The following is a 21,099-nucleotide window of genomic DNA, read 5'->3' on the forward strand; positions in this document are numbered from 1 at the left end:
CACTGGGCTAAAGCTAAGAAGATTACATTTATCCCTTTTAAATTCCAAGTCAAGCTCCTCTATTCAAAATAATTTACAAGGAAAGAATGGCAGAGTAGCTAGAAATCAGTTCATATGAAAAAAAAATCTAGGTTTTATTGGATTACAAATTTAATAAGCATCAGAGCATGATGCAGAAGCCAAAAAAAGCTAACATGATCTTAAGTGGCATTAACAGAAATGCAATGATAAGGGAAATAAGAATCCCATGCCACTCTTTGCTGGTCAAACCACACCCATCAATCATTTCTGGGCAATGTATTTTACATAAGATCAGCAAACTGGAACAATCTAAAGGAGAGTGGCCAGGGTGGTGAGGGCACAAAATCATGACATCTTTCGATTGGCTTGATCAACCTAGGGATAGATAACAAGAGAAAAAAAAACAGGGATGGAGACAAAGTTGCCTTGCAAATATTTAAAGAATTATCCTGTAGATAATTCTGACTGTCCCCAGAAAACAGAACTAGAAACAGTGGGCAGAAGTTTCAGAGAGACAAATTACAACCCAACCCAGGGAAAAGCTTTCTCATAATTAGAGCTACCCCAAAATTACAGACTGTAATTGACTTCTTTAGGAGGTAATGAATTCATCATCATTGAAGGTCTTCAGGTAAAAGCTACATGATCATTAATCAAATTGGTTACAGACCCTTTTGTTCATTCCTCTATACAGCACTATTAAGGGGCATAGTGGAAAAACTGCTGGGCTTAAAGAACTTGAGTTGAAATCCAGCCTTAGACACTTACTAGCAGTGTAACCCCAGGCAAGTCATTTAATCCTGTTTGCCTTGGTTTTCTCATCTGTAAAATGAGCTGGAAAAAGAAATGGCAAATCATTCCAATCTCTTTTTCAAGAACAACAATTACCAAATGGATTTTAAGTAAAACTTGAAGGAGCCAGGGAAGGCAGAGAACAGAGATAAAGAGGCAGAATTCTAGGTAAGGAAAATGCCCAGTCTGGAGAATATCGTGTACAAAATAGCCAAGAGCCAGTGGAAGAGAGTAAGGTATAAAAAGACCAGAAGGGTGGAAAGGAACTAAGTTATGGGGAGCTTTAAAAAAACCAGACAGATGATTTAATTTAGACCTCGAGGTAATATGGAGACACTGACACAAGCCCTTGGCTGCTCTTTCCTCATTCTTCTTCATGATAAGATAGCAAAATAGAAAGTGATAAAATATAGAAACAGAGGGAGGTGAAGAACCCATGATGTAGCATGAGTGGCAAAAATGAAATGGCAATACTAGTTCTTAACTGGCCCTAAGCCTACTCACACTGCTCTGCAATAGTGTAGCCAAGGAAGAAATCAGTCAAAGGTCCCTGCCAAATATAGAATGGCCAAGAGAGAAAATCATCACTGGAAAGTATTGAATCTATGATTGGTCTAATTTTTTCATTTCTAAGTGAAACCACTTCATCCCCCCTCTATAGATTTTACTCCCTCATGGGCCTATGGTCAATTTGATTACCCAGAGCCACAATCCAAGCAGCTTGGAATCAAAGATCAATCTCACCACTGATTCTACTCTGTCTTTGTATGATATTTCTAGAAACTAGTCCAGGGGTTCTCAATCTTTCTAATCCCTGTAATCCCCTGGCTTTCTGTAAATTTTCCTATAGTCCTATTCAGTATGAAAGGAAATACATTTCAAAACTTATCATCTTATGCACATAAGAAACATTATCAAAAAGAGAATAATGTTTTGTAAGGAAAATTTTCTTCCCCAGAATGAAACTCCAGATCTAGACTCATGCTTATCCAATATGTCAGATACTGCCCCCAACTTTAACATCCTGTCACCTAGTCTTAGAGATTGAATTTCTTTCTTGTTTCCCTCACTTAAATCCCGATCTTGGTGCTTGGCACTATACCCTACTATACCCTATTTTTCATTTTGTTTTGTTTTGCTTTTTCAGCAATGTTCCCTGCCTTGCTAATCTTCTCAGGTATTTAACTTGCTGTAGTCTTTTCCTTGGTAATTTTCTTGGTTGTGCCTCTATGTAGATAACACAAATCTCTGTCTCCAGTCCCATTCCTTTTCTCTGAATTCTAATTCTGACTCTTCAGCTAACTTCTGGACATCTCTATCTAATGCATCATATTCCCCAAAAAGCTGCTCCACTACCAACTTTCCTCTTTATGCAACTTAAAGACTCAAAATCATCTTTTTTCTTCTCTCTTCTCCAACCCCAACATTTAATGTTATTAAAACTTATCTATATTACTTCCATATGATCTCTCAAATCCCAAAACAAAAGTCTGGTCGTGTTACTCTCTTGCTCAAAAAAAAAAAAAATTCTAATGTCTCTAAAATAAAACAGAAACTCCTTAGCATGGTACTTAAGATCCTTTTCAGATTATTACTCACATCCATAACTTCTTGATATAAATAATATTCCTTTAAATTCAATATACTTTTGACCAATCATTCTCTGATCAATAAGTATTCTTTCTATTTTGATTTTATATTATTAAAAAGTACTATGAATATTTTATATTTATGGAATCTTTCTTTTATCTTTTACTTCTTTAGGAGCTTAGGTCATCAATTATATAAAACACTATAGTCACTGATAATGTCAGATAATTGAGATGCTACCACATATGATATTCTTATTTTTAATTTACTATTTTAAATGTTAATTTATTCTGAAGAAGTAATCATTCAAAATTGTGTGATTTTTCTATATTATGCCTAGAAAGATCTGAGTGCTTTGCTGACAATCAAACTGAATATTTAATGACTCCAGGCTTCAAGCTCAAAATTTCCTCAGTTTTAATTCTGAGACTTGCCAGAGTGACATAATTAAATCCAGAAGCAATAGTTTTGGTTTGGTTTTGGTTTTCAAATACAGAGCAGAAACAATTATAGGACTTTTATTCCAAAGACTTATAATTGAAATCCCCCATAACAGTGAGTTTTTTCCCTCTTCTTTTCCACATCCATGTTTCTTTGGTTTTCTTCAAGTAAAGTCATACTTTCTGCAAGAAGCCTTTCCCACACTGATGCATTTTTGGTGGAATTGTGAATACATCCAGCCATTCTGGAGAGCAGTCTAGAATTATGCTCAGAAACTTATCAAACAGTGCATACCCTTTGATCCAGCAGTGTTGCTACTGGGCTTATATCCCAAAGAGATCTTAAAGAAGGGAAAGGGACCTGTATGTACAAGAATGTTAGTGGTGGCCCTCTTTGTAGTGTCCAAAAACTGGAAACTGAGTGAATGCCCATCAGTTGGAGAATGGCTGAATAAATTGTGGTATATGGATGTTATGGAATATTATTGTTCTGTAAAAAATGACCAGCAGGATGATTTCAGAAAGGCCTAGAGAGACTTACATGAACTGATGCTGAGTGAAATGAGCAGGACTAGGAGATCATTATATACTTCAACAACAATACTATATGATGATCAATTCTGATGGACTTGGCCCTCTTCAACAAATCAGTTCTATTTGTTCAATAATGAATAGAACCAGCTGCACCCAGCAAAAGAACTCTGGGAAATGAGTATGAACCACTACATAGCATTTCCAATCCCTCTATTTTTGTCCACTTGCATTTTTATTTCCTTCACAGGTTAAGTGTATATTATTTCAAATTCCTGTTCTTGTGCAGCAAAATAACTGTATGGATATGTATACATATATTGTATTTAATATATACTTTAACATATTTAACATGTATTGGTATACCTGCCATCTGGGGAGGTAGTGAGGGGAAGGAGGGGAAAATTTGGAACAAAAGGTTTTGCAATTGTCAATGCTGAAAAATTATCCATGCATATATCTTGTAAATAAAAAGCTATAATAAAAAAGAAGAAAAAGAAATAAAATAAATTTTTATGAAAATAAAAAGAAGCCTTTCCCAATCTTCCTTAATTTTACTCCATTTCTTTGACACCAGCCCCAATTTATCCTTTTTATATCTTGTTTGTACATCATTGTTTAAGGTTATATTATTCCCCATTAAACTATATGTTTTTAAAGAGCAGGAAAGTTTTTGCTCTTTTTTCATATCCCTAGTGCAAAACACAGAATGTCACATAAAAATGTTAGACAATTGATTAATCGATTCAAGAAAGGTCTGGATTCAAATATCACCTCTAGGTTTACTAAATGTGCTTGCAGACAAATCATTTAATCTTAGCCTGTTTCCTCATCAAAAAATAGGAATAATAATAATAACAGTGATACCAATCTCACAGTGATGTTTTAGTAATCAAATGATTTAACAAACACAATTTTTTTCAAACCTAAAGGTGTTAAATAGATGTTAGCAATTATTGCTGTTATTTTCATTATTTCATAGAGACAGATAGATAGACTTGTGAATTAGAGTAAAATACTTAATTTTGTGCATGCATGATTAGCCTCAGATTTGCCACCTGAACTTTATCAATTATTTCCTAATCCTGCCCTTATACAAAACCCTCCACTAAAGTGATACTGCCCTGTTTCATTTAGGTTCAGAGGTCCCCCTGGATTTTCAAAAACAAAATCAGCAAAGATCTTACAGATCCTCACAAGCTAGCAAAATTTATGGGCCATACTATTTGTCTCTCATCCAAAGAATAAGAGAGCTGAAGTAGGAGGCTGATCTTCAGAAGATTGAGCACAAGGTGGTAATTCTGTTTTGTTTTGTTTTTTTTCAGGAAACCTTACATAACCCTTATTCCACCCAAATCCAGAGCAATTTTATCAAAGGACAGCTCTAAGAATTATGTGCTGCATGAACAGAGAAAAGCATGACTTCTGAATGACTGAGAGAATGCTGACCATGATACTTCACAAGAAAAGAATAGACCTACTTCAACTGTGTACAGTTGAAAGAGAGCAGAAGAGATGAGATGTAAACTTTTGAAGGTTAGACTGGAACCCTCAGAGTCTCAGACATATATGGAAAACCAGTCCATCATACCCCTTAACCTATAAGGCTTGCAATTCTAGAATGGCCTTTTTCTTATTGAGATCATTCTTTCTCTCCTGGTTTAAGTTGTGATATACCTCAGCCAGCTAAAGGGCAGGATTCATTTACTCTTCAATATTCTTTGGTAAGTCTAATATGTAAAACTTCCCTAGTTTCTGTTTGTCATTTTTCTAGGCAGAAATTTCTTTAGGAGAAATTAATTTGTTCACTATTTCTTCTTTGTTGTCAGTCTGACATCCTAATTGGAAATAAAGGTGTAGGAGGAAACATGCACGGTATAAGGCTGTCCAGCCACAAAACCACCCTATGTTGGGGCAAAAAGCGGAATAAAATTTGGAAAAAAACACTAGTTCTCCATTAAGGAATGGAGGAATTGTGATCTGAATCAATCAGAATCATACCCACACCAATGAAATTGTTTATCATTAACATAAAGTTAGTTCCTTCACTTTGGTTGTACAGAATTTTAATGAAACTAAATACTAGTGAATTACAATAGATACCAGATTAATTAAGAAATCATTTTCTCTTCCCTTTTCAAAAGGTTCCTTTCTCTTGAAACCCTTCTATGTAGAAAGGATGAATGGAATCCTTTATGGCTTTCAGATAATAAGTGAATAATTCATAGGATAAGAAAAACAATGTCATATTAATCCAGATCACAAAAACACGAGTAATGAAAGCAATTATTAAACCTTCCCAAATGTGCTGTCATTTATTGATCAATTTTTTGATTTATTAATTTATTGATCAATCCAGTTCAGCAACATAATATCAAAATATTTTCATTTTCATTTGTGATTGATATAAAAAAGGAAGAAAGTTATTTCAATAGAAAAGATTTAGAAGAAATTATTTTTGAGGTAGCTAGGTAGAGCACTGGATAGAGTACCAACCCTGAAGTCTGGATGACCTGAGTTCAAATCTGGTCTCAGACACTTAAAACTTCCTAGCTATATGACCTTGGGAAAGTCACTAAACCCAGTTGACACAGTAAAAAAAAAAAAAAAGAAGAAGAAGAAGATGTTTATTCTTACCAAGGCCCTGATTCTGTTGTTCCCACTCAATAGTATCTGGAACCTGATATGATGCTCCTTCCAATGGTTCCAAGTTCCCCCTATCTAGTCTGGGTTCCTGGGAAGTAATTCCAGGGAGAGTAAACCCAGGAAGATCAGTATCACCCTCCATGCTTTCATCTAAAGAGTCTTCATCTTTATCTTCCTCTTCTTCTTCTTCTTCTTCCTCCTCTTCCTCCTCCACTTCTTCATCCTCATCTTCCTCTCCCTCTAGAAAGGAAGAAATCAAAACAAAACTGTTAAGCAATACAAATGTTTTATCATTGTCCAGTTACTGTAAAATAATGGTATATCATCTTTTTAAAAAGATTATCCGTGGTTTAAACTAGATTATGTGGTGTTGAAGAAAGGGAAGAATTAGAGTCCCCCAAATATTTTACACTTTAATCCTTTCACATTATGGTTTTGTTAGGAAAGATTATCACATCAATTCTCATTATCATAGTGAAAGTCCTAAGAAAATAAGTGCCCAGTATAATCTGAAGAGTAATTAAATAACTTTTAAGGGTTCTTGACAAGAAGCAGTGTGTTATAGTCAGTGGAAAAAGCACTTGCACTGTAGTCAGAAGACTTGACATTTGTTATCTGTGTATTCCTGGATAAGTTTTCTCTGAATGTCAATTTCTTTATCTGAAAAATGGGAACTGTAATACTATCACTATTCACAGGATTGTGAGAAGAAAAGCATAAGTAATGTGAGGTGTTTTTAACTAAGGTTCTTACTAAAAATAAAAATAATAGGGTTTTCTGTCACATGAAGTGAAAAAGAGCAAAAAAAAAAAAAGGACAATATGCATATTGAATTTTTTAAATTAAACAGCAACAAAGCATAGATTATATATAATAGATGATAATGATACTTCCTTTTTTGGATAATCATTCATATCCGAAGCCCTAACTGTGAGTGTACCCCAAGGTTCTGTATAGAGTCTTTTATTCTTTGCCTACACTCTTTCTGGATGACTTCATTAGTTCCTAAGCATCCATCTACATCTCTAGACAAATGACTTCCACACTTCTATCTGGAAGTCTAGTATTTAGCATAGTGTCTGGAACATAATAGGTACTTAATAAATGTTTATTGACTGAGTGATCTATGTAACCATCCTGGTCTCTTTCTAAGCTTCAGGGATACATCACCAATTACCCATTAGACATTTACAACAGGATGATCTATGAGCATCTCACACTTAATATGTCCAAAAAAAAAAAGTTCATTATCTTTCTCCCAAAGCCCTTCTTCTGAACTTCACAGTTCCTTCTTAGAAGATGCCATCATCTCATAAAAAAGGAAAAATGACCCATATGTACCAAAAAATGTGTAGAAACTCTTTTTGCGGTGTCAAAGAAATATAAATTAAAGTAATGCCCATCAATTGGGGAATGGCTAAACAAGTTGTGCTATATGCATGCGATGCAATACTATTGTAAGATGTGATATATCTTACAATGATATATGTGATTATATAAGAAATGATAAGCAGATTGATTTCAGAAAAATTTGAAGACTTATTTGAACTGATGCTGAGTAAAGTGAGTAGAACCAGGAGAACATTGTACACAGTAACAGCAACATTATGCAATGATCAGTTGTGACAGATTTAGTTCTTCTCAGCAATGCAATGATACAAGATAATTTCAAAAGGCTTATAATGGAAAATGCTATCCACATTCAGAGAAAAACATGAAATTAGAATGCAGATCACAGCATAATTTTTTCACTTTTTTTGTGATTTTTTTCATGGTTTTTCTCTTTTGTTCTGTTTCTTCTTTCCAACATGTTGCAAAAATATATTAAACATGAATGCACATGTACAACCTACATCAGATTGCTTGCCAACTCTGGGAGGGGGATGACAATGAGGGAGAGAGGGAGAAAAATTTTAAATTTAAAATTGTATTTAAAATGAATATTGAATTTTTACATCTAAAGGTTCTGATAAAGGCCTCATTTCTAAAATATATAGAGAATTTACTCAAATTTGTAATAGTTCAAGCCATCCTCCAATTGATAAATGGTCAAAGGATATGAACTGATAATTTTCATATGAAGAAATTGAAACTATTTGTAATCACATGAAAAGGTGCTCCAGGGCAGCTAGGTAGTGCAGTGGATAGAGCACCAGCCTTGAATTCAGGAGGACCCGAGTTCAAATCTAGTCTCAGACACTTAACACTTCCTAGCTGTGTGACTCTGGGCAAGTCACTTAACCCCAGCCTCAGGAAAAAAAAAAAAAAAAGAAAAGGTGCTCCAAATCACTATTGATTAGAGAAACGCAAATTAAAACAACTGAGATACCACTACATACCTGTCAGATTGGCTAAGATGACAGGAAAAGATAATGACAAATGTCGGAGGAGATGTGGAAGAATTGGGACACTGATACATTATTGGTGGAACTGAACAGATCCAATCATTCTGGAGAGCAATTTGGAACTATGAGCAAAAAGTTATCAAACTGTGCATACCCTTTGATGCAGCAGTGTTTCTACTGGGCTTATATCCCAAAGAGATCTTTAAGAAGGGAAAGTGATCCACATGTGCAAAAATGTTTGTGGCAGCCCTTTTTGTATCAATTGGAAAATGACTGAATAAATTATGGTATAAGAATGTTATGTAATATTATTGTTCTGTAAGAAATGACCAGCAGGATGATTTCAGAAAAGGTCTAGAGAGATTTACATGAACTGATGCTTAGTGAAATGAGCAGAACCAGGAGATCATTATACATGGCAACAACAAAACTATATAATAATCAATTCTGATGGATGTGACCATCTTCAACAATGAGATGATTCAAACCAGTTCCATTTGTTCAGTGATGATGAGAGCCATCTACACCCAGAGAGAGCCATGAGAACAGAGTGAAGACCACAACTTAGCATTCTCACTCTCTCTGTTGTTATTTGCTTGCATTTTGTTTTCTTTCTCAGTTTTTCTTTTTCTTTCTTCTTGATGTGATTTTTCTTGTACAGTAAGATAACTGTATAAATATGTATATATACATATACATATTTACATGTATTTTAACATATTTAACATGTATTGGACTATCTGCCAGTTAGGGGAGGGGATGGGGAGAAAGAAGGGAAAATTTGGTACAAAAGGTTTTGCAAGGGTTAATGTTGAAAAAATTACCCATACATATGTTTTGTAAATAAAAAGCTCTAATAAAAAAAGAAAATGAATGTTGAAAACTATTTTATCTATAAATGGAAAAAATAAATGCTATTTATGAAAACAAGATACCATCATTCTTCTAGTCACCCAAGTTCACAATCTTAAAGTATCCTCCATTTGTCCTCATTTAACATAGTCAATCAGTTGCCCACTGAACTTTGTCTGTTGTTCCTTTTTACTAACCATCCATCTCCCTGGGGCCAAATGCTGCTCTATGCCCTACTGTGGGACTAAGAAATATACCTCTCTTTTAGTGTCAAGTGCTTCTCCCCAGTTCTGGGGCCTTAGCACTGCCCTTCATGGCAGGGTACACATCATCTACAAATCCCAGTTGAGACCCAAACACTATCTCTGAGGAGTATTTGCAATGCCACTAAACTCCTATCCTAGGTGAAATTACTGTCATTTTGGGACACTGAACAATATTTGTGGCAGACCTGTGACAGAGCCCAAATGGTGTCCTTTTGGGCTAGATTGAACCCTGCTGCAGATACTGCCACTGATAGGTACATATTTTCCCCTGTTCAAGAGCTGAATGATACCCTCTGAGCTGGGGCCTAAGAATTTGTTGAGAAAGAATTTTTTAAACCCTCCACAAATGATACTATATAAAGACTAGAAACTTTAGGTGGCACCTTGCCAACCCCTGATTAAAATCTATCATTATCAAGTTCAAGGATTCTTCAGCAAGGTTCTTAACAAGGTTAAATGAAGAGTGAGAAGAGGCATCTAACAAAACAGAGGGCTTCCAAGCATTCCTGATGAAAATACCAGAGCTTAATAGAAAATGTGACATTCAAAATAAGACTCAAGAGATACATAAAAAGGTAAGCATGAAAGGATAAACATGAAGTACTCAATAAAATCAAATTGTTTACATTCCTATGTGGGAAGATGATCCTAAGAATTTTATCATTATTAGGATAGTTGGAGAAGTCTGCAAACTCAGAGGGCATGGTTCATTATGTTGGGATGTTCTTCAGTATATGATATATAGAGAGATATAAAGATACAGATATATAAGTGAGAAAGAGGGATGTACTGGGAGAAGGGGGAAAGGGAAACGTAGAGTGGAGAAAATTTTCTCACACAAACAAGAGTTTTTATAATGAAGGGAAAATGAGGAAGGGTAGCATGACATATTTGAACCTCACTCTCATTGAAACTGGTTCAAACAGGAAAGAATATATAAATACATTCATTTAGGCATAGAAATCTATCTTATAAAATAAGAAGATAAGAAGGTACAGGGACAAGAGATATGGATAAGGTGGAGGATGGATTGTGGGCAGGCAGCAATCAGAAACAAGACAGACTTTTGAGAAAGAACAAGATAAAAGAGACAAAGAAGAATAAACAGGAAAATGGGATGGCTGGAAATACACAATGTGAATATACAATGACTATGAGTGTGAGTCTATTATACTTCAGCTGAAGTGAAGAGGGAAAGTTTGGCAATCATGATCCCAGAGAAAGCGAAAACAAAAATAAACTTAATTGAAAGAGATAATGGGGGGAATTATATTTTTCTGAAAGATACCATAGACAATGAAGTAAAATCAAAAAGTTTTACAGCAAGTTTCTTTGATAATGGCTACATCTCTCAAATATATAGGGAATTGAATCAAAGTTATAATAATAAGAGCCATTCTCCAATTGATAAATGGTCAAAGTATATGACCAGGCAGTTTTCAGGGGAAAAAAATCAAAATTATCTACAATTATATGAAAAAGTGCTCTAAATTACTATTAATTAAAGAAAATTATATTAAAACAATTCTGAAATACTACCTCACAACTATCATAAATGGATAGATGTGGCCTTCTTCAACAATGAGATGAACCAAATCAGTTCCAATAGACCAGTAATGAACTGAACCAGCTACACCCAGTGAAAGAACTCTGGGAGATGAGTACACTCTACATAGAATTCCCAATCCCTCTATTTTTGTCCACCTGCATTTTTTATTTCCTTCACAGGCACTTCACAGGTACACTATTTCAAAATCCGATTCTTCTTGTGCAACAAAATAACTGTATGGACATGTATAAATATATTGTATTTAACATGTACTTTAAAATATTTAACATGTATTGGTCTACCTGCCATCTGGGGGAAGGGATGGGGGGAAGGAGGGGGAAAATTGGAACAAAAGGTTTTGCAATTGTCAGTGTTGTAAAATTACCCATGCATGTATCTTGTAAAAAAAAAAAAAACTATAATTAAAAAAAAAAACCAACTATCAGAATTGAGAAAATAGATATATTCATGAACTGTTGGTGGAATAGTGAACTGGTCCAAGCATTCTAGAAAACAACCCGGAACTATGTTCAAAAAGTTTTATAACTGGGCATACTCTTTGATCCAACAAAACCATTACTAAGTTTATGCCCCAAATTGATTGAAGGAAAAGAAAAGGACCTCTATGTACAAAAACATTTATAGCATCTCTTTTTGTGATGGTAAAGAACTAGAAATTGATAGGGTGCCCATTAACTGGGAATAGTTAAACAGGTTGTGACATGATTGTTATGGAGTACTACTGTGCTATAAAAAAATTGATGATCAGTATGATTTCAGAAAAAAACACACAGCAAAACCTATATGTATTGACGCAAAGTAAAGTGAGAATAACCAAGTGATCACTGTGCATGATAATAACAATGCTGTAATGATGATCAACAGTGGAAAAACCTGGCTACTCTATTCAATATACTGATCCAAGACAATTCCAAAGGACTCATAATGAAAAACTGCTACTCACCTCCAGAGAGAGAACTGATGAGTTCTGAGTACAAATTAAAGTGTAATTTTCTCACTCTGGGAATTTTTTGTGTTTATTTTCTTTTTTCTTTTTTTTTTTTTTGAATATAGTTAATATGGAAATGTTTTGCCTGATTTCACATGTAAAACTGACATCATATTGTTTTCTTTTCCAGAGGAAAATTAGAAGGGGGAGAGAGAATCTGGGAACTCAAAATTTTTAAAGGATATTTTTAAAATAAATAATAAAACTAATAATACTTAATCTATGTGATCTAAGAAAGTGCCTCTTTTATTTCAAATAGCCAACATGCAACAAGACTCAAAAAATGGTACAGAGACATGTACAATCCATACTTCCAGTTATACGACAGAACGAATGAAGCATTAAATGTGTTTAATCCAGTAGTTATTGAGAGCTGCATTCAGTAATTCTCAGGCATTTATATATCACTTTAAAAAGAGAGATGTTCCATTTTAAATGGTAAGGGAGAAATGTCTAAATATATTTGCTTCCTTTCTTTGCATCTCTAAGTTCTTTCCTTTTCATTTTTTTGTCAGCTTCTCTTGGCTGCTATTTTGTTGCCATAATACTTTGTATACTTTGTATTTTGCAACATCTTTCTGTCAAGAAATACAAATTATGACAAAGAAATAATATCATGAAGTACATAGATAGGTAGACAGACATAAGATTATATAATTCTCATTTCATGATTTCAACCCATATGTATTACAATGGAAATGAAAACTAAAACAAACAAAAAAGCCTATCTACTGCTTAGTCTAGTGTTCTGTTGATCAAAAGTTGGCAAAATCCCTATGCAGAGAGTCGTTTGTCCATCCTTGGTATAGATAAGATTCTTTTCTTTAGTCATTGCTAAAATTTCTGCCTGGAGTTGATAGATGCAAGAGGCTTAATTTGTCTAGAAATAACTAGATTCGGTCACACTGACAAAGAGGAAAGGGAAAAAAGTAAACATTTATATAGTGACTACTATGTGTCAGACACTGTGCCAAGTGATTTGCACATATTATCTCAATTGATCCTCACAACAACCCTGGAAGGTAGGTATAATTATTAATCCCCATTTAACACTTAAGACAATTGAGGCAAACAAAAGTTAAATGAATCAATTGATTTAGGCTGGTTTTGTACTCAGGTCTTCCTGACTCCGAACTCAATCTTCTATACACTGTTCTGCCTAGGCAAGCAAAGGAACCTGGCTAAACAGCATGGGGGAAAGGAGAAGGCCATCTCTGGATTCAGCCAAAATAAGCTACAATTAGCTATAAATTCCATTTCTTTCTTTATATGCAGATCCCTCAAACTCTTTTCCAGTTTTCACTCCCATATTCTCCACTGCTAAGAACTGCAAAAAGTCCTTGTGGATTTGAAAAACCGCTGTGATAGTCTTTACACTGATATTTTTCTGTAATTTCTTCTTAATAAGTATGCATTAAAAGTATATAAACATATCATCCCAACAAAATATTAAGTGTAGTTTTCGAAAATTATTTCTTCTGTTAAGGTATCTGTCTTTTCTGTCTTCTGCTTACCCTTCCCACTGTTTCACTTCATACCATCATCCTCCTTTTACTCTGCCTCTGGAATTTCCACTTCATAATTAATAGACTCCCCTATATTTTATACCTCTTTCCCTCATGCCTTTTTAAAATTTCTAATTCTCACTGAAACCTGGTGCCTCCTGGATGTCACTGCATCCCATACCTTCTTTCTAGTATTGATGAAACCTTCTGATTCTCATTCGGTCCTGGAGGGAACTTGCCATACTCCATCATTACAGGAAGAACAACTAGTCCAAATCCGTCTACCAAAAGCAACCATCATTCTTTCCTCTTATGAGATTTATTCTCTCCAAATTTATCACCCTATCAAGATCCTGGTGACTGTTAGCTACCAACCCTCCAGATCTTTCTTCCTCCTTTCTCAATAAATTCAGAGCCTGACTTACAATCTCCTTCTCTACCCCAATTCCTGCCCTCATTCATACTACAAAACTTCCCAGGTCTCCATCTGCTCCATTCCCACAGCCTTCATTCATCTTACCATCACTCCTAAGAGAAATGATTATAACCAATGTTGTGGGGAGATTCAATTTTCCCCCTTTCTTAACATCCTTATTTCAAGAGCTCAGTCTCTGAAAAAAGAGCTAACTTTCTCCTCATCTAGACCCCACCCAAATAGAAGAGCCACTGTTTTCTGCTCAAACTTGGGTGGGGCACAAATTTTTTAATTAATTTCTCAAGACTGGGATTAATTTAAGAAGTAGAAGACATAATCAAAGTTCAGGTCCAGCCCCACATTGTAATATTCATTCTCTCATTTGCCTATGAGATATGACTGCCACCTTGAGGAACATGCCTCTTCCAAAAGGGAATATAAACTATAAAATCACCTCCACGATTGTCTTTAATCTAAGAAAGATATGGCCAAATGCCCATCCTTTTTATTAAAACACTGACATATTAATAAAATGATCAAATTACCCAGAAATTATGTCCCTTTTCAAATGCCACAACCCAAAAGAATTCTGATGCCATGAAAAGAACTATCAAATTCCTTTTAATTATAATCTCATATAATTCCATATCTCTCTATTGTTTACTCCACATCTCTCTATGGTCTACTCTTTCCAAACATTTTCTTCATTTTCACTATGATATACATTCTCACCACTCCATGGTATAGTTATTACAATTATGAGGTTATTTTAAGTCATGCATCTGAGATAATTGAGATTACAATTTTATTATCTAATCTCAACTGGACCATCATGGAAGTAAGGCAATCCTTTTAATTCCTATTTTTTAGTGTTATTTTTAAATTTTAAATTTTTTAATTTAAATTAAATTTTTAATATTTAATTTTAATAAAATTTAATTTAATTTTTAAATAAATTCCTATTATTTAATCTGCATTGTTAGTTTCCTGCAAGACACAATACAAAGAATACCTCGTACATAAAGTTTTTCCTAATTTTCTAGCTATTAGTGTACTTCCTTTCAAAGATACCTTGTATTCATTTTATAAATATTATAATCTATTTTATCTGTGCACATGTTGCTCCATAAGGCAAAAATTATTTCACTTTTGTCTTTTGAATCCTCAGCCCTTAGCCCTGGGATATAATAATTATTTCATACATGCTTACTGATTAAGTAACAGAAAACCATCATTTTATATTTTCACTCATTTAGTAAAATGAGTTGTTAATGTGTTAATATCGTCTGCCTACTAATTCCTATCAGCTGCAGAAAGAAAATTATTTTTCATCAATCTGTTATTTTCTTAGCTAAGGTTAAAATTAAATCATACCAAAATTTCAAGTGGAAAAAAGAAAAGAAAGAAGCAGGGTAGTCAATATTTAACAAATAAATTTATTAGTCTTTCAGTGACTTTTCTTGCAAAGACTTTTTTGCAGCAAGAAAAACAACATCTCTTCTAAATATGTCTCTGGGGTGTTTTTTAAAAAAGGAAAAGCAATGACAATAAAATTATTACCTCACAAAAAAGAGATTTCCCATACTATAAAATTGGATTTACTTCTTGGATAGAATTTCAAGAGGAAAAAAATCTCAAACATCAAATCATAAATAAGGCACAGAAGTCAGAAGTTAAAAGTAAGTTTTGGAACTTGCTCATTCATCCAGCCATTCTGGAGAGCAATTTGGAACTATGCTCAAAGAGTTATCAAATTGTGCATACCCTTTGATCCAGCAGCGTTACCACTGGGCTTATATCCCAAAGATATTTTAAAGAAGGGAAAGGGACCTGTATGTGCCAAAATGTTTGTGGCAGCTCCCTTTGTGGTGGCCAGAAACTGGAAATTACATGGATGTCCATTAATTGGAGAATGGCTGAATAAATTGTGGTATATGAATATTATGGAATATTATTGTTCTGTAAGAAATGACCAACAGCATGATTTCAGAAAGGTCTGGAGAGACTTACATGAACTGATGCTGAGTGAAATGAGCAGGCCCAAGAGATCATTATATACTTCAACAACAATCTATGTGATGATCAATTCTGATGGACGAGGCCCTCTCCAACAATGAGATGAGCCAAATTAGTTCCAATAGAGCAGTAATGAACTGAACCAGCTACACCCAGTGAAGGAACTCTGGGAGTTGACTATGAACACTACATAGAATTCCCAACCTCTATATTTTTGTCTGCCAACATTTTTTACTTCCTTCACAGACTAATTGTACACTGCTTCAAAGTCCGATTCTTTTTGTACAGCAAAATAACTGCTTGGACATGTATACATATATTGTATTTAACTTATACTTTCACATATTTAACATGTATTGGTTAACCTGCCATCTTGGGGAAGGAGTGGGGGGGAAGGAGGGGAAAAGTTGAAACAAAAGGTTTTACAATTGTCAATGCTGGAAAATTACCTATGCATAAAAGTTTTGTAAAAATAAAAAAATTAAATTAAATTAAATTTTTAAAAAAGAACTTGCTCATTCTTCATGAAAAATGCACCTAAGAAACGCTATAATTTGATATAAGTGTAGTCATCAAATGGAAACTTTTTTGGCCTTAAGTTTATTATGTGATTCTCCAGCAGATGGCCCTCAGTGTTCAGGAAGAACTCAGTAACCTAAGATTTTTTTGAAATAGCTACTACAAAATGCCATCTACTCATAGTTAATTTATTAAAATGAAACAAAATTAAACTGTCTAGTTGTTTAGTCTTCTACAGATTTTTATTACATTGATAAAGTTTGAGACACTAATTTCAGGTGCAAGAAAATTATCCAAAAAGTCTATATACTATATAAGGATTGAGTTTTCATTGACTTTTGGATTCTTTTCCACTTTTGGATAGCTTTAATCCTAAATTTTTCCTGACAAAAAGCTTATTTTTCCTTAATACATTTTTATTTATTTCATTAACTATTTCTCAATTATATGCACATGTGCATTCAGACTTCATCAGTTCTCTCTCCAAATGTAGATAGCATTTTTCATCATAAATCCAATCACAATTATCTTGGATCATTGTATTGAACAGCTGAGTCATTCAGAGTTGGTCATCATACAATATTGCTGTTACTGGGTACAATGTTCTCCTGCTTCTGCTCTTCACTTTGCATCAGCTCATGTAAGACTTCCCAGGTTTTTCTGAAACCATCCTGAGCATATAATTTCTTATAGCACAATACCATTCCATCACAATTACATACCACAACTTGTTCAATCAGTCCCCAGTTGATGAGCTTCCTTTAAATTTCTAATTCTTTACCAACACAAAAAAGAGCTGCTATATTTTTGAATAGATAAATCCTTCACTTTTTAAAAATATCTTTGATATACAGATCTAGTAGTGGTATTTTATACACAATTTTATAGCCCTTTGGGCATAGTTCTAAATTGCTCTCAAAATGGTTAGATCAATTCACAAGTCCACTAACAATGCATTAGTGTTCTAATTTTTCCACATCCTCTCCAGAATTCTGACATCAAGCTGAAAAATGGCCTCTTTATAACCTCCAAATATTGTTCTCAATTATGCTCCTCTATAGACCAAAGAAAGCAATTCTGAACATTCCTCCACATAATAGCTCTTAAATATTTAAAGGCACTTATCACATCTCTCTTAAGTCTTCTCTTCTCAAGGCTAAACATGCTCAATTATTTCAATTAATCTTCATGTTATATAAATTTAATTTCTTTCATCATCCTAATTTTCTTCCTCTGGACACTATCCGGCTTAATGTCTTTTTATATCCTGGTGCCCAGAATTGGACAAAATACTTTAGATGAGGCTGGATGTCACAGAATACAGTAAGACCACCCCTTCCCATTCCTGGCAGCTGTTGCTCTCTTTTAATGCAATCCTCAAGTAATCATTGATAATTTTGGCTGCTATATTCCACTAACCAGCTCATCTTAAACTTCCCATCTACTAAAATGTGCAGATCTTTTTCATAACTGCTTTCTAACCATGCCTTTCCCATCTTGAACTTGTGAAGTTGATATTTTTAGTCCAATTATAATATTTGATATTTAGCCTGATGGAATTTTACTTGATTAGATTCAGCCCAGTTCTCTAACCAACACAATTTTTCTTAGATCCTGATCTTATTAGCTATCTGTCATAGCTTTGTGTTATCTGCAGACTTAATGAGCATGCCCTCTTTTTTTTTTTTATTTAGGCATTGGATATCTGTCAATTAACTTAAGTTAATTAAACCCTTTAACTCATTGTCTTCCATTATGAATAGCCAAGCAAATAGAACTAAATGAGCTACATATACAATTATTAAAACATAGATCATTTTAAATACCAGATTAACAACTCAATCATATATTAAGTGTCCATGTGTCAAGCTTTAGGTACTGAAAAGATAAAAGAAAAATGAAACAGCAAGCCCTCAAGAAATTTATTTTCTATTGAGAGAAACAAAATATACACATAAGTATATTCAAAAAGTAATAAACTAGGGAAATATTTGGATAGTGGACAGCAACCAGTGAGGAGAAAGGATAAGGAAAGACTACTGTAGATAATTCTTGAATGGACTTATAAAGGAAATAAGAGTTTTAAGAGACAAAGGTAAAGTAGTAAGACATTCCAGGTATGAAGGAATATCCAACACAAAGAGCAGAGGCAAAAAAGAACTTGAGTCAGGGAGACTACTTAAAAAGCTGTCCAAGTTAATCCAGACCACAGACGATGAAGATCTGAATGGAAGGGAACATATGGGCTGGGGAGAAACATCTCAATAAAAATAAAGAAACAGAGACATTAGTGAAATAAAATTGAATGAGGAATCAAGGATAAGCACCAGGTTGAAAAACCTGATTGCCCGGAATTGTCCTAGACAGAAATAGAAAAGTTGGGAAAGGAGAGGACTTGGATGAGAAAGACAGTGAGTTCATAGTACAAGTTGAACACCAACTTATACAGCTTGAATATTTCCTTTTAACAAATAGAAAATTACTAAAGTATAAAGTTACATGTACTATCAATCAGTATCACATTTTTATGCTCTTTTATTTAATTGTTTGAGGATTTTATAATTCAACCGAAGGACTGACTATGCATCAAAATAAAATGTATCCATAGAAAAATTAAGTATTTAACTAAATAGAAAAATATTAATAATCTTTCTATTTCTGGACTGGCTCTTCAACTTATCTAGTACTTTACCTAGTTAAATAAAATTTCCATATCATTTTCTCTACTAAGACAGCATCTGAAGCATCATCATCATGTACGGATGATGGATGTTTCTTAAAAATTTTTCTTGGCAAACTCTGGCAGATTCTATACAGATAGAAAGGCTTCTCTACTGGGCTTAGTGATGCACTACATATCTGTCATCTGTGTACTGACTGGCTGAACTCAGAAAAGTTGAAGAAAGAAAATGTTCATTTTATTTTAATTCAAAAAAAAATAAGAAGAAACTTTCTTCTTCTACGGAGGCCACAACTTCACTGATGTATATTTAAGAATATTACTCATACTTGGAGACACTTGAACCAAATGGAAGTCTCCCTTTGTTGTTGTTGTTGAGCCATTTCATACTCAACTCTCCATTACCCCATATGGGGTTTTCTTGGCAGAGGTACTGGCATGGCTTGTCATTTTCTTCTCCAGCCCATTTTACAAATGAGGAAATTCAGACAGAGTTAATAACTTGCCCCCAGGATCATATAGCTAGTATCTCGAGCTAGATTTGAACTCAGATTTTCTTGACTCTAGACTCAAGACTTTATCTCCCATGCCACCTAACCACCCCAAGTTCCCTTTACTTAATTTTATCTGTTTTTATAAATAAACCACACTATTTGATGGAGCAACAGATAGTGATCTATATTCCACTTATTCAGATACAAGCCTAGTGATCCTGGACAAGTTTCATAACTTCACTCCAATTTTTATAAATATGATAATAATATCACAGAGTTCTTGTGATCCTCTTGTGAGGATTAACTGATATAACATGTAAAATATTTTGCAAATCTTTAAGCACTATAGAAATGTTAGCTATTTATATGTTCCATAGCTATTTCCAGAGCCCCAGTGATATAGCATTTCTGCACCTATTCTTTTTCTTTGTATCTCTCACCCTACCTTTAAAAATTTTTTTCTTGCTAACATAGCTATCTTCTCAAATATCAAAAATACCCTTAATGTCTTTGCCACCTGCTGTATATTCCCAAGGAATCTTTTGTTGTATAACTAACTATATACCACAAAGATGGTGGGCCCTTCTAAGAGCAACAATCACTGTGATCTTCCCAAATCACAGAGTAAGAGCCCATGGTAATAGCCTAGATAAAACCTTTGACCCAAGCATTGGAACACCCCCTTCACAAAGGATTAATTTAATTTCTCATATTTCAAAAATCTTTAAGCCTCTGGGCTAAGCACCTAGAACTGTCTGCTACATTAAAAAAACAATTCATTAAGTACTATATGTAACTTTAAAAGAAAATAAATGCAACTCAATGTAACCTGAAACTGATAAGAAAGAGAAACTTTTTAAAAATCTGGAATGACATTTATGAAAAATATAAAAATAGAACTTTAATACAGTAACTACAACCATATGATGAAAAGTAAGTGGGGGAAAAAAAGACAAAGAAACTTAATGTATCTATAGCAAGAACAATTAAAGTTATTTTGCTATGTTATGCATTGAAATTAATTCATTAAATGTTAATATTCCACTAGTTCCCCTTTACCTAGGAGTTAACTCATAAATTTGGGGCTTGAAGAATAGGATTGTATGAAATGGAGTGAATAAACTAATTCTAATCTCAAGACATTGAGGTCATTTCATCTAATCTATTCCATTCCATTAGGTCACCAAAACCTAGCCAATATTGACTGATCATGCACTCTCCTCTCCAAAAAAGTATTGTCTTGCCCTATCCACTTTTTACTTCTTGCTCTGGGAATAATAATAATCAAGTAAATACTACCAATGCTATTAGAAAAGGTGTAACAATCTACATCCCATTACCTGCACTCAGAATCCTTATGATTGCCTTGACTAATGCGATCACTCCCCAATATGTGTTATATCTCCTTAATTGAATGTAAACTCTATGA

The 21,099-nt window shown here is 34.0% G+C and overlaps 1 protein-coding gene across 2 annotated transcripts in view; it reads right to left on the minus strand.

The window, feature by feature from the left end:
- ARMH4 (armadillo like helical domain containing 4) overlaps positions 1-21,099 on the minus strand; it is a 128,336-nt gene that overhangs the window by 76,505 nt on the left and 30,732 nt on the right. For both annotated transcript variants that reach the window (XM_074290220.1, XM_074290221.1), the window contains exon 5: positions 6,012-6,260. In XM_074290220.1, coding sequence (XP_074146321.1) covers positions 6,012-6,260 — 249 coding nt within the window. The remainder of the gene's footprint in view (positions 1-6,011; positions 6,261-21,099) is intronic.

The sequence above is a fragment of the Sminthopsis crassicaudata genome, chromosome 2 (assembly GCF_048593235.1).
Source record: "Sminthopsis crassicaudata isolate SCR6 chromosome 2, ASM4859323v1, whole genome shotgun sequence".
NCBI lineage: Eukaryota > Metazoa > Chordata > Mammalia > Dasyuromorphia > Dasyuridae > Sminthopsis > Sminthopsis crassicaudata.